A 14,845-nucleotide genomic window follows, 5' to 3' on the forward strand; every position below is an offset into this window, starting at 1 on the left:
CTGTTTACCGGAAGGTGATAGGGGGAGAAACCCACATTACTCAGTGCATAGTATATAAATTGAGAGCTGAATTCTTACTATCTCATCCTGTAATGCCGCTGTAGAGCACCTGAAATTACAGGGTAAGTGCTTTTTTAATTTTGTCCTTTTAACGATTACGTTGCATTCAGCAGGGAGCAGCATTTGTAATTTGGAATTTATTTTAAAACATTGGGATTTTAAATAGATGATTGTGTGACTCTCTGAATACCTGTACAGTATATGAGATTAACATTTAATAGAGAAGGTGGCATTGTAGGAATTGAATCTGAAATGCTAGCCATATCTTTTAGCCTTATATTTTACTCAAAATGCATCTTTGGCTTATTCAACAAATGTACTTCTAGGTTTGATTTTCATCCTTTCATAGAAGCATGTCAGTGCTGAGCTAGCTCTTTTCATGCTTGGGAAAAAGGTTTGTATGATAGATACAACTTTCTGGTACGTTTGTTCGTTTCTTGGCTGCCAGGTATAAAATGCCCAGAGTTTGTGAGTCTGCTGCTAGTGCAGCACCTTTCTGAACAAAACAAATCTTTCATCTCTTCTGACCTTTTTCTGTAGCAGACACTTGGCTCCAGAGAGATGCTAAGTTGCAAAGTGGCTAGTTAGCAAAAAGGGAGAAATACAGCTTGTGAGCAAGCAGTCGCCAGATTGAGCCGCACACGCTTTATGGCCCAGACTGTAAAGATGGCTCAGCAAGACTTGGGACTGTCATGACTCAATTCCTCCACCTAGCACTTCAAGTGTAGATATGGGGCCTGGCTACCAGAATAAACTCTGCAAGAACCTGTCTCTGTAACTCCCAGAGACAAACTTATCCGGTCTCAGTTTCCCTGAGATCCAAAAAGAAAGAAGACTGGTCTCTGCCACCACCAAGTGTAACTAAAAATATATTTTAAAAAACCCTTTTCCAGGGAAGAGATCACTTGGAATTGCCTCCCTGAGGCAAAGCTCTCTCCCCTGCCCCAACCTCCATTTTGATTGGAGTTGGGAAACCAAACAGAGATAACCTGCAGAGCACAATGGAGCTCTGCTTCTCCCGGGTAACTGAGGCACATAGGTTTAAGGATACAAAAATCAACCAATAGCAGATAACCAAAAGAAAAAGAAAACACTTGTTACTAAAACAAGACTCCTGTTGCAAGAATAGTAAATGACTGGTTTTTAAAGGCATGGATTGAAATGATAGAATCTCTGGGCTGTAATCCTTAGTTACAAAAGAGAAAAACAATTAACCAGCTCAGACATCATTTCCAAACCCCCAAACAAGAAAAACAAGAAAAACCTGATGATTATCTCAACTTTTCTCTACTTACACATTTCAAGGAGTTTGTTCCTGGGAAAGTCCGTCTCTCAGGCTACCTGGGAGAAAGCTGCTTTTTGCTCCAAACAAAAGGAAAAAAACCCTCTCTTGTTTGAAATACCTTAGCTGCATTTCATTGGCTCAATGCCCAAAAGCCCCCTCCCTAGGTGCATCTCCAAATTAGCTTAACCCTTTCCTCGCTCTCCAGGTAAGTCAGACTCTCCTTTGCAGTTCCTATTCACGACAGTGCCATTGCATTTCAGCAAGCACCACTGATGCAAGAGCACAGGGAAACTATGGTCACTGAGCTACCTTCGGACAGGATGTACCGTGACTCAGTTGTAATATTTCTGCTGGATGATGAGGAAGAAAGAGCCATGACACTGGCCCTTTGCTAAACCCTCTCAAGTAGTTCTTGCTCACACCAACATTTAGCGAAAACTAGGCTAGGACTGCAGTTGTGCCCTGAACTAGGACAGCAATGCTGCTCAGCCTGATTGCCCCCTTCCCAGCATGCACCACACTCCTGAGCGAGGCTCAACCCAATTAACTCTCTTGAAAATAGTTGATCACTTAGGGTATGTCTACACTACCCCGCTAGTTCGAACTAGGGTGGTAATGTAGGCATACCGCACTTGCAAATGAAGCCCGGGATTTGAATTTCCCGGGCTTCATTTGCATAAGCCGGCCGGCGCCATTTTTAAATGCCGGCTTGTTCGAACCCCGTGCCGCGCGGCTACACGCGGCACGGGCTAGATAGTTCGAACTAGCAAGCGATTACGAACTATCGGAACACGAGGCGTACAGATAGTTCGGAATGGCTTGCTAGTTCGAACTATCTAGCCCGTGCTGCGTGTAGCCGCGCGGCACGGGGTTCGAACAAGCCGGCATTTAAAAATGGCGCCCGCCGGCTTATGCAAATGAAGCCCGGGAAATTCAAATCCCGGGCTTCATTTGCAAGTGCGGTATGCCTACATTACCCCGCTAGTTCGAACTAGCGGGGTAGTGTAGACATACCCTTAGTTCTTAAGCATTGTGGCCTATTCCAGCAATTATGTACTACCCCTAACTGGAGCAGTCGGGACCCAAATAGGTGTCCATCTAGAAGTTGCTCTCCAGTCCATAACCTGAAAGCATCTTCCTCTGACTCCAATAGTTTACAAAGTGTAAAATGGCACCTCTCAGTAATATAGCAGCAGTGGGGAAAGCATTTTAGTATTATGTAGCCAAGGCAGACCAGCCTAGGCACTCAAAGTGACAGACTTAGGTCCCCAAACTTTATTATGTGTGGATAACGTAATGATGTTTAATCCAGCCCCGTCTATAAAGAGGAGTAAGTCAATGTGATGCAAATCTTTCCTTCAGGATATGATTAGCCACATCATGTGTAATTCTTATCTCATAGAAAATTTCGATGATCCAGATTTAGCTCAATAACCTGGTCATGTAGAGGTGTAGATCTAAGACATCTAAAGTAGAAATGACAGGTCTGCTGTGACTTGCCTGTATTGCTTATTAATTGTAATATTAAGAATCATGCAACTTTCTTCATTCAGAGATCAACCTCCTTAAAAGACAAGTAAGTGCTTTGGAAGGGCAGCTGAGAGCTCTGCAAAGCAGCTTCTCCAAGTACAAACAAGGTAAGATGGTGCACTAGTAGGATGGTGCCTTTCAACACAATTATATCTCTAATCTTGTTTAAGCTTCCTGTATTGTAGTCTGATGCCTTTAAGCTGTGGTTCAGTTCATTTTCATTGTTAATGAATTGTACACAAACTCAGACTTATGTGATGCCCCACAGACAATACAAAGGGCAATCCGAGGAGGGATGAATTTTCTGGAGTTATCCGAAGTACCCTCAGATCTCGAATCCAGTTAGTCACTAAGCATCCCTCAGTAAGCACTCGTCTCTTCACATGTTCTTATGTACATTGGATAAGAACCAGGCCCAGGCCCCGAAGTGTCTTTAAACACTTTGGGTATGTTTACACTACCCTCCAAGTTCGAACTAGGAGGGTAATGTAGGCATACCGCACTTGCAAATGAAGCCCGGGATTTGAATTTCCCGGGCTTCATTTGCATAAGCGGGGAGCCGCCATTTTTAAATCCCCGCTCGTTCGAACCCCGTGCAGCGCGGCTACACGGGGCTCGAACTAGGTAGTTCGGACTAGGATTCCTATTCCGAACTACCGGTACACCTCATGGAACTAGCGGGGTAGTTTAGACATACCCCTAAATAGTAGGAGGCGTAATGGGCCTGAAATTAAGCTTGTTCTGGTTTTGCATGGTGAATAATTGAACAAAGGAAAAACTTTATTAAATTCTGAACAGATCTTAATTAAATATTTTAAAGTGTTTTCCATGAGCACTGATGCTTTCTGTAAAATAATGACAGCCCAGGATAAATTAACTAGAATATCAGCATTGAAACATTTTTTTGTTTGCCCTATGGACTATAAACTGATGACATGGAGTCAAAATGCTCTTAGGGTAACCCTGTGATTTATTTATTTTTGCAACAGGTTGCATTCCTGAGCAATGCTGCTGCTTCCAATACTGATCATTTTTGCTCTAGAAATATGTGTGTTGAAAACATCCAATGCAATTCCAAACCAGAGTGTTCAGAAATGGGATCCAAATGCATGCACACTAATTGTATGTGGACCTGCTCAGAATGGATTACCAGGCAGAGATGGAAGAGATGGGAAGGAAGGACCTAAAGGAGAAAAGGGAAGCCAAGGTATAGATGGATTTCCTTCCTAATGTTATGCTTACTATTCATATGGCTGGTACTTTTTTCATTTGTTTCTTATTTAAAAGATACTTCCTGTAAACTGTGTAGCTCTGTAACAGATGTACTAAGAGGTGCAACTAGTTATATGGTATGTAAAACCTGAAAGTCCTTATGTTCATATTGGTAATTATTAAAGGTTGGGATAGAGCGGACAGAATTGTTCATATTCAAAATGAAACTTCTTATGCTATAAGACTGGCTGCCCCTGCATTAGAAGAAGTGCTGTAGAACCTTTCATCGCTAGATTGCCAATTTGATCTCTGCCCAGGTTGGCAGGGATTGAAAGGTGTTACTGCTAGACGTGGCTTAGAAACAGATTTTTAAATGCCATTTCCTCCAGTTTTAAAAAAAATCAGAATTTAAAAAACAAATGTGAAGTAGCTCTATGTTGACTCACAAGAGAAAGAACTGTGAAAATGTCTAAATTTTCTTTCCCCCAAATATCCAGAAGTTGAAGGAGGACAGAAGGTCACATGGGAAAGCGTGCATGCTGCATGCAAACACACAGTTGGGTCCAGATTCCCTTTAGTGAACTGTTCAGCTTCAGTGCAACCACCCACATCAGTAAATGCTCTTCTGGGTGTATGAGTTCCCACTGTAAAATAAAGCAGATAATTTGACTGTAGCGTTCATTTTCAGCATAGTCTTATTTACTCTGAACATTTAAAATCCTCCATCAAGACATGTTACAGGGTATCACTCTGTGGTATGCACAACTACATAATTCCAAATATAAATCCCAGAATGCATTCTGGGGGAAAATAGTTTTAATGACTAACAATGTTTTTCTCTGATAGAGGTTTACATTTAAGAATTTGTTTCTCATTTAACAATAAATAATAATACTAATACCCTTTGTTACAAATTATAGGAAAGCAAATTAATTATTTTACAACAGGTGCCCAAAAATGGTCATCAGATTCATTGTGAATAATGTGAATAATTCAGGCCTTATTCCTTTTTTTACATTGTCTACAAACAGTTCAAAATATTTGTACATTAGTTTACTCTTTGTAATTGCTCACTGAACAGTTCATGTAAAGTTTTATTTGCAGATTTGTCTCTGAGTATTTTCTATTATTTTTCCTGGCTTACCAGTATGTTTGTTCCTGTAAATCACCCAGCTTTCTTTTCCTTCCATGCATGAATAACTTCAGTTTTGAAAACAGAAATCTCCTTTCCTCTCCTTTTTCTGTCCACAAATTATCTTTGAACATTCTGAATTGTTTGCTGAATCTATTGTGTGAATAATGAAAAGGGCTGTTCAAAATAGTCACAGGAGCATTTCCATTGTGAATGCCCAGACAAATATATATTCATGATGATATTTGGAACGGTTTTGCTCACCTTTACTATTTTTGAATAAAACCATAGATTTCATGAATACATAAAAAGGGAGTGTGGATTGGTGTGTTAATGTGCAAGAATATTCAGCCAACATTTTCTTGCTTTAATTTAAACTGTGCTGTAGTCCTAAACAAATAAACACACAGGAGACTATTCTTTTTGATTCACACAATATTGATTGCAATTAAATGTCATTTCACTCTTGCCCCTGTCAATATGTTTCTTCCATTTCCTATCACAGATATTTTAATCTTAAATAAATCATTAAACCATCTTGACATCTTGGAAGAGGTGGACAGTTAATGAACTGATACTAAAATTGCAATCTAATCATGATCACTGAAACTCAGCAGACTTTATATATTATTATTAGATTTCAAGGAGCAGGTTTTTTCTGGGTTTTTTTCTGGTTTGTTTTCAGGATGAATTGTCAGGGTAGAATTTCAAGCAGAATTTGGCCCTAATTAAACAACCCTTATCCTATTCATTTGCAAATCTCTGATGACTCACTCATTATTTTCTTTCTTAAATCTATTGATTTTCTTTTCACCCAACACAAGGATTGCAAGGACTAAAGGGGTCACAAGGTCCCCCAGGAAAGATGGGCCCTGCTGGAGTGGTAGGAGGGAAGGGCTCGCCAGGAGAAAAAGGATCTAAAGGAGATATTGGAGGCAGAGGTAAGAGCTATGATTATAATCTGAATAAAAGATTAAAATAACCAGAATTAAGCAGCTATTAAAGTCAGCATGTGTCCGCCAAGTATCTGGATCTTAAAGGTGCGCCTTCAAGTACATACATTTCTCTTTCACCCTTTCAATCTGTTTCATCAGGATTGCAAGGAGTCCCAGGTTTGAAGGGTGATCCAGGCAATGCAGGCACTTCTGGGCCAAAGGGGGATAAGGGTCCACTAGGAGAAAAAGGAGTCAAAGGAGAGAGAGGTAAGTGGTGTCATTCGACTACCCTGCATGCTCCTGTGATTGTTTCCAATCCAGTGGTGCTATATGCAGGAATCGATGATCGTGGGGTATTCTGCAATAGGACAGGTGCAATTTTCTATAACTTTCTCTAATTTCCATATGATGTGGGGATGATACAAGTTGCATTTGAATCATCTGGCTTTGATGGCAGCGTTTGATGGCCATGCGCCAAAAAGCTGAGGGATTTTCTCTCCAATATTTATAATCGGTTACACGATGGTGCTAGATTTCAAATTCCACAGGTGGCTCAAGTCTCCCTGTGCATTCTTCACTCAGGCTTTGTCTACATAGACATAGCCCAGAGACCATCATCAAGTAAATGTCAAAGCCCAGAATTATCCCCATCGGGAGGCTCACTGTAATAATAATCACACTATAATAAAATTGCTGTGAATCTCATTACCTTCATCACTCTCTAGGCCTGCAAGGAGCCACAGGTCAGGAGGGCAAGCCAGGAATTGCAGGTGCCCCGGGGCCAAAAGGGGACAAAGGTTCAGTAGGTGAAAAGGGAGCAAAAGGAAGCAATGGGGACAGAGGTAAGTAATGTAGCCAGACTTGAATTCTGCATTGGTTGCAAAGATTGCTACCAATTTAATTATTTCTCTGCTGCTGCAAATAGCCACAGCTCTGTTGCATCCATTTACAATGGCAGATAACTTGTCCTGTAGCCTTAGGAGATAGTAAATGGACACAGACTGAATGAGTTAAAGATTCCATTTAGTTAAGTGCACAGTCTTTGAATTCTGTATTTATCTGAAGCATAAACAAATCTCCTTTACCATAGAAATTTGGAATCAGCTCTTTGAAATATAGCCTCTCTGTTGAAATTCATGGGAATTCTTAGTTCTGACCAGGTTAAAAATTACTGAATGAATAATTTGGGGATTTTATTGAGAGGGAATGGGGGTTCAGTATTTCAGTGTTCCCATGTCTAACCAATGCCAGTTAGGGCTTGTCAGCAAAGGGAAATTGACCAGCATAATTATAATGGAATAAATATATAGCAGGGTACCTACATTGGTCACTTCCCCTGTAGACAACCCTTTACTGTATTTAGGATTACAAAATTACACATTCCCAGAAAGTTAAGCTACCATTCCTGACAGTAAACTAATCCTTTGAGTCAAAATAAGGACATAACTTACCTACTTTCATCACCCCATTTGTTGTCACTGAACATGAATGCTAAATCTTAACAGAAACTCTATTTGTGTTGAACTGTATTCTCTACATGTCAGAATTATTAGTCTAAATAAAATTGCCTCACATTTGATGAGATCCTAATTTTCCTAAATAATGATATTCAGCATTTAGATGTAATTGGTATTAGATGGTGGAATTACATCTAATAATGCACTCTTTGCGTTTTTCTATTCAATTGTTGCTCAGGCAAAATAATAGCAAGCAAACAGCAAGCAAAAGTCTATATATGTCACTACTGTTGTTATAAAGCTTAATAGAGATATAGTGCTTTGCATTTTCAAAGCACTTGACAAATATGAATCAGTTCTGAAGGCATGGGTGACTATCCATATTTTGCACATACAGAAACTGGGGCACAACCTGTAGAAGTTGGAATTTGTCCAAGATGGGCAGCAAATTTCTATTTGAGCTTTCATGAGAACACGGGTATTCCTGGCTCTCAATCCAATGTTCAGATAAACAAAAACATGTGAGAGCATGGTTATCCATTTGTTAGAGTGGTGTATTACTTAACAAAACACTTGGATTCTATACCTAGCCTGCTATTTTTTCCTTAAGTGACCTTAGCAAATGTGGCTTCCTGTCTGGATGTCAGTTACTTCATTTGCAAATGGGTGTAATACCATTTAGTTAAAAGAGGGCATCAAGGCTGGATTTATTGTTGGTAAAAAACTATGAGATTTTTAGAGGAATAGCAGCATGCAAATCTATAAGTGTCTTTTAACTTCATATATAAGAAACTACTTGCAAAATAACCTGTGTTTTTACATCTTTTTCACTTGATTTAACAATAGGGTTACAAGGAAGCTCAGGTTTGCAAGGCCTCAAAGGGCAAATTGGTTCTCCTGGGCCAAAAGGTGATAAAGGTTCAATAGGTGAAAAAGGAACAAAAGGAGACAGTGGACTATCAGGTAAGTCCAGCATGGGGTTTGCTTAGTTTGTTTGTTTTAGATCTCTTGCTGTCCACATCCACAAGGGGGCTCAAGTAAGCCCTATCTGGGGAAAACATGTATAATGAGAGATTATCTTTTTCTCAATATATATTCAGTTTATATGTGTTTGATTACTTTATGTAAACTGGGTCATCTGCAATATGTGCAATATTATCCAAATATAAAGATCAAAACATCACTATGGAATATCAGATTAATAAGTAGTAGTTTATAAATTATATTGCAGCCCTCTATTTCTTGAGTAAAATCTTGGTCCCATTGAAATCAGTGACAAAACTCATATTTTGTCTAGAGCCAAATCAGAAAGATATTTTTTCCACATCACGGAGTAGTAAACTCATTCTAAGGATTACAATTTTTTCCTATGTGAGACTAATTTATATGTTCAAAAATCATTTAAAAAATAACTGCTTCCTTTCTGGCTCTTTTTGGCCAGAGAAAAAATACCTTGAAATTTTCATGAGGATTCCAGATGCAATGGGCTGAGGAATTTTTTAATTCCTACATGGAAGGGAAGGGAGGAAGAGCTTCTTACTTTAGAACAAATGATCAAACACTACTCCTGTAACACAGAGATCAACCCAATTGGTTTTTTGGATATCACCTGTGGTGGTGTGGTAAAATGAAATTGTAATGGGAGAATCAAAATATTGCAGTCTGTTACTGTGAGTGAGAGAGAGAAAGAGAGAGAGAGAGAGAGAGAGACAGAGAAATCTGCATGTCCAAGCTTGTAACAATTTGTGAGTGAGTCCCTATGATACCGTTTAGAAGTTGTTCCCTAGTCCACAACCTGAAAGCATCCTCTTCCAACTCCTTCTACTACTTTACAAAATGTAAAACGATACCTCTCAGTGATATAGCAGCAGTGGGGAAAGCATTTTAGTATTATGTAGCCAATGCAGACCAATCTAAGCACTAAAAGTGACACATCTACAGACTTAGGTCCCCAAACTTTATTATAGATGGATACTGTAATGATGTTTAATCCAGCCCTGTCCTTAAAGAGTAAGTCAATGTGATGCAAATCTTTCCTTCAGGTTATAGGTACATCATGTGTATTTTTTATCACACAGAAAATTTCAGTGATCCAGATTTAGGTCTATACCCTGGTCATGTAGAGGTGTAGATCTAAGACATCTAAAGTAGAAATGACAGGTCTGCTGTGATTTGCCTGTATTGCTTATTAATTGTAATATTAAGAATCATGCAACTTTCTTCATTCAGAGATCAACCTCCTTAAAAGACAAGTAAGCACTTTGGAAGGTCAGCTGAGAGCTCTGCAAAGCAGCTTCTCCAAGTACAAACAAGGTAAGATGGTGCACTAGTAGGATGGTGCCTTTCAACACAATTATATCTCTAATCTTGTTTAAGATTCCTGAGTTGTAGTCTGATGCCTTTAAGCTGTGGTTCAGTTCATTTTCATTGTTAATGAATTGTACATGAACTCAGACTTATGTGATGCCCCATAGCCAATACAAAGGGCAATCCGAGGAGGGATAAATTTTCTGGAGTTATCCCAAGTGCCCTCAGATCTCACTGAATCCAGTTACAGTCACTAAGTATGCACTGGTCTCATCACATGATCACACCCTATGTGGAAAAAAGCTATTCTTCACATAAATGTTGCACCACATTAACTAATTCACATCCATTTTAATTAAACTGGTGAAAACTGGGTGAACAATCTCAAATTGATTATACACTGGATTATATGAATTTAGCTTAAGTCATCAAGGAATCAAACAGAGATGACTAAACCAGCTTTAAATCAAATGAAAGTTGTCTATGGAGGACTTTGCTCTGGTTTAACTAAACTGGTTTAAAAGTACACCTTTAGTTAAACTGGTGCATCTTTGCCCGTATGCTGGGCTTAAACCACAGACCAAATGATCAGTGTATTCCACTAACTGCCCTCTTTCCCCTCTGCTTTGGATCATGTCTGGATTCATACTAGAGAAGGAAGTGGAGCAACAATCAGTCCACACCACCCCGTAAGCCCTTGCTACAGAATACAAGGTACTCCAGGGCACAGTTGTACCAATGGACATTTCTTGCAGATTTTTCTGGACTCAGGTTCATGATGTGTATGAATGTGAGTGACACAGATGCGGACCACACATCTTGAAGAACCTCCAGTTTTTGGTTATCCCTTTCTGAACCAGCAAATGTGCAGCAGTACTCCTGGTTTGACTTGTGACATGGTGCTGGCTCCTCCTTTGAATTTCTGGCTGCTAAATCACAATCAGAAGAGCAAATCAGGCATCAAATACTTGCCTAATGTTAACAATTGCCGTAGCTGGTCTAAGTAATTTCAGCTCTGCAGAGATGATCTAAGTTTCAGGCTATAAAAGTTTTCAACCTTTTTTTCCCGTCTTCTGTTGAGGTAGACAATAAAGTGCTCTATGATTTGTACACATTGCTGTTAAGTAGTGCACTTATCCTGCCGACTTACTTTTTTGCATGGTCTCTTAATGTGGCAAGCTCTCCTAGCTAAATGTGACTAATTAAAAAATATAGCCAGCATGTTTACCAGATGCTCGTTGGTATACTTTGTCATGAACACATCTCTGGATAATGATGGGAAAACCTCCAAAGGTTTGGAATTCAGTTTTGATAAATATTTAAAATCTAAATGCATAGCCAAACATCCTCAGGCCATAAAAACTGGATTTTAAAATTCACCAGAGCAGGCTTCAAGCAATTCTGATGCTGGCAAACCATGCCAAATTATGGTCTTCTCTAGAAATAGTGTGAGAATAATTTTTGTTTTCACATTTTAATATGAGAGGGTATGTCTACACTGCCATCCTAGTTCGAACGAAGGTGGCTAATGTAGGCATTCGAAGTTGCAAATGAAGCTCAGGATTTAAATATCCCGGGCTTCATTTGCATCTTGCCGGGTGCCGCCATTTTTAAATCCCCGTTAGTGCGGACTCCGTGCCGTTGGCTACACGCGGCACGGAGTAGGTAGTTCGAATTAGGCTCTCTAATTCAAACTACTGGTACACCTTGTTATACGAGAAGTAATGGTAGTTCAAATTAGAGATCCTAATTCGAACTACCTACTCCATGCCGTGTGTAGCCACGGGCACGGAGTCCGCACTAACGGGGATTTAAAAATGGCGGCGCCCGGCAAGATGCAAATGAAGCCCGGGATATTTAAATCCCGAGCTTCATTTGCAACTTCGAATGCCTACATTAGCCACCCTAGTTCGAACTAGGGTGACAGTGTAGACATACCCTTAGTTCTGCCAGACATCCTGAAGGAGTAGCCTTTGTCACCATCTTGAGGCAAAGGTCCAGTTCTGGCAGAAACTTGAAGACATAACGGGAAACACGAAGACTTCTGGCTATTTCAGAATCACACCGTAATGTTAATGAGATATTAAGGTGGTTAATTAACCTGATGTTAATGGGGTATTACGGGAGGTCAGTGAGAGATGGGTGGGTGGAAGTCTTCCAGTGACAACACATAGTGAGCTGTGCTGGAAGGAGAGATGGGCTTTTCAGTATATCCTAATGATCACAGCAGATTAAAGCTAATTCAGGCCAAGAGGTGAGGAGTGAATTCAGTGGTTCTAAGATCAGGTCCTCAGAGATAGAGCTGGAGGATGGGATGAGTGGGGATTTAGTCTATAATGTAGCATATAGCCCTAAGGATCACTATACTTCAGTGATGTTCTCCATGGTTAAGATTATCAGCTGGTATCAAGTGATATAACTTCATTGAAATCAATGGCGTTTAACTGATTTCTGCCACCTGCCCCCATAAATCAGTTGACTTCACAAAATTGTCCTTAGCTAGAGGCCTAATGTGGTGATATCGCTTTGCTTTCTAGTTATAACGTTCCCGAATGGCAGAATTGTTGGTGAAAAGATATTCATGACCAGTGGCTATGAAGGCAACTTTGAGAGTCTGAAGCAAAGGTGCTCCCAAGCTGGAGGCCAGCTTGCTTCTCCTCGGAATGCCGCCGAAAACACCGCCATCCATCAGATAGTCGCTTTGTACAACAAACCCGTGTTTCTTGGGATAAACGATATCCAGACAGAGGGTCGTTTCAAGTATCTGAATGGAGAAAACATTGTGTATTCCAACTGGGAGCCCAGGGAACCAAATAACGACAAAGGAGCCGAGGACTGTGTAGAAGTCTATACGAGTGGAAAGTGGAACGACAAATCCTGTGGAGAGAGACGTTTAATTGTGTGTGAATTTTAAACCACTGACCATATTGCCTTCGCATCATCTGACGGAAGTGGCATCTGCAGAAGTATGTTAGGATCAAATATCTATCATGTTTAAAGGGGCTTTGCAGACTTATAGGATGGCAAAGTTTTAAAACCAAATCATCAGATTCTGGTTTTTTTAGTGCTAAACAATGTTAGCTCAAGTTTTCCTTTATGTAGCGAATCTGATAAAATCCACATAAGCAGATGCAGCCCCGTGCAGAAAGAGATATAGATGGATTAGTCTCCTAGGAGATTCAAGACAGACTTGACATTGTTCTCAATGCTCACAAGAGATTACCTGTATGCCTAACGAACATGCGTGTCAGGGCATTTGCTTGCCTTGTTAACATTTATTATTTATTTTTTCTATTGCTGTACTCCAGAGACCACAGGCTAGGTCAAAAGTCAGTTGTGCCAGGAGATGTACAAACACAAGGAAGACGTAGTTCCAAAAAACTTTTATTTGACTTTAAGAAACCTTTCTGCGCTTTCTTCTGGGAATTATTTGAAGACATATATTTGTTATTAAACTTTGGGTAGGATTGTGGGAATTGCCTTAAATCTAGAGGAATTTAAGCCACTGTGTTTTTATACTGTTATTTGTAACATTTCATTTTTTGTTGGCGAAGTGTCATATGCACTGTACATTCAGGTGTGAAGGGTTTACATGCAATTAGATGGCAGATTGCATGAATTTCCCCAAACAGTCTCAGATCTCAAGGGCCTCCAGTAAAATCAGTTTAATTAGAAACAAAGAAAATCTTCTCAAAACAAAATGAATGGTATGAAAGGTGCTTAAATGGCCCCATTACCCCCAATATCTGAGTTCCAGTAGGCTCTGTCCTGTCTAAGAGACTCTCTTTGATGTCTTTGTAAGACTTTATTTCTTTTCCCAGGACAGACTATATTGTTTTCTGTTGGCCCAACACCCAACTGTACATCAAATTCTGCTGTGGCACATTTGAAGAGGAGCATGTTTCTCATTTGATGTTGCAGGGCACAAAGGTGCACTTAGAATTCAGCTGACTTAATATGAATAAATAGCTTGTGATGGCTCAGGACAAATTAGAGCTCTGTGAATGGCTAAATTGATTAGTCTGAAGTCAAAGCCAGTACCTTGCTGAGTCCTAAACTTATCTATGTTTCCCAATAGTTGCTGCTATATAAAATATAAATTCTTAATAGATTAGCTGAATTTGTCACAATTATGCTTAGTAGAAAGCATTTTTAATCTAAACATAGCTAATTAAAAGAAAAACATGAAAAGTTCTACAGAGCATGTACTCTATCAGAGCTTTTTGGATAAGCATGTATCTGTGCCACATTAGTATCTTGTCACAAAGAGAGATGAATATGAAGATTACTTAGAGTTCCCTGCCGAAGATGCGTCCTTCCACCTTTCCTGTAACTTCTGAGGCAGATCCTGGAAGACCTTTAGGCAGCTGCTTTTCTGGGGTAGTCATTGCTTCAGACTGATTAACCATGCAGGAGTAGTTCTTCAGTTGGGATGCAGTACACTCTTTGATTCACTCAACCTTGTAGGAGCTTTCAGATGAAGTCTCCCATGTCTCTGAGTTGGGGACATCTTCTAACTTTATGCCCAGTTTTGGCACATGTCAAACAGATCAGAGGATTGTTTCCCCCAGTAGAAGGTGGCTTTTGCAAGGGAGGTGGGGAAGGATGAACATATTCACATTAATAGCAAGTGTTGGAGTACTCTATATGGAATGGCTGCCTCCATTTTCTCTCGGGCTAACTGCCCCTCCTTGACTTTTAGGAGCCTCTGTTTTGGCCTACAATACAGGCTTCTTCTTCACTACCTCCCTGTTCTCTTCTTTGGCTTCCTTAATAGGGCCAAGGCCTGAAATCAATGGATTTGCCTCGTGAAACCAGGTTTACCTGTGCCAATCAAGAAAGGCTTCTTTGTCGACACAGCGCATCCAGACTGCCCCGATCTGCCAACAAACAGCTGATCAGCAGAGCGGGGCAGCCATTTAAATTT

General features: G+C 40.0%; 1 protein-coding gene across 2 annotated transcripts; it reads left to right on the forward strand.

The window, feature by feature from the left end:
- On the forward strand, nucleotides 1–14,120 carry LOC102457721 (uncharacterized). 2 transcript variants are annotated; one of them, XM_006129934.4, is made up of 9 exons: nucleotides 13–122; nucleotides 2,899–2,982; nucleotides 3,865–4,082; nucleotides 6,044–6,160; nucleotides 6,314–6,421; nucleotides 6,880–6,996; nucleotides 8,458–8,574; nucleotides 9,841–9,924; nucleotides 12,456–14,120. In XM_006129934.4, the coding sequence occupies exons 3-9, from the start codon at nucleotides 3,881–3,883 to the stop codon at nucleotides 12,830–12,832; spliced, it is 1,122 nt and encodes a 373-aa protein (XP_006129996.2). In that variant the 5' UTR covers nucleotides 13–122; nucleotides 2,899–2,982; nucleotides 3,865–3,880; the 3' UTR covers nucleotides 12,833–14,120. The 2 variants fall into 2 exon arrangements, with proteins under 2 accessions (XP_075790901.1, XP_006129996.2); XM_075934786.1 differs by lacking the exon at nucleotides 6,044–6,160 and having other exon boundaries at nucleotides 1–122.
- The last annotated feature ends 725 nt before the right edge of the window (nucleotides 14,121–14,845 follow it).

The sequence above is a fragment of the Pelodiscus sinensis genome, chromosome 8 (assembly GCF_049634645.1).
Source record: "Pelodiscus sinensis isolate JC-2024 chromosome 8, ASM4963464v1, whole genome shotgun sequence".
Classification (NCBI taxonomy): Eukaryota; Metazoa; Chordata; order Testudines; family Trionychidae; genus Pelodiscus; species Pelodiscus sinensis.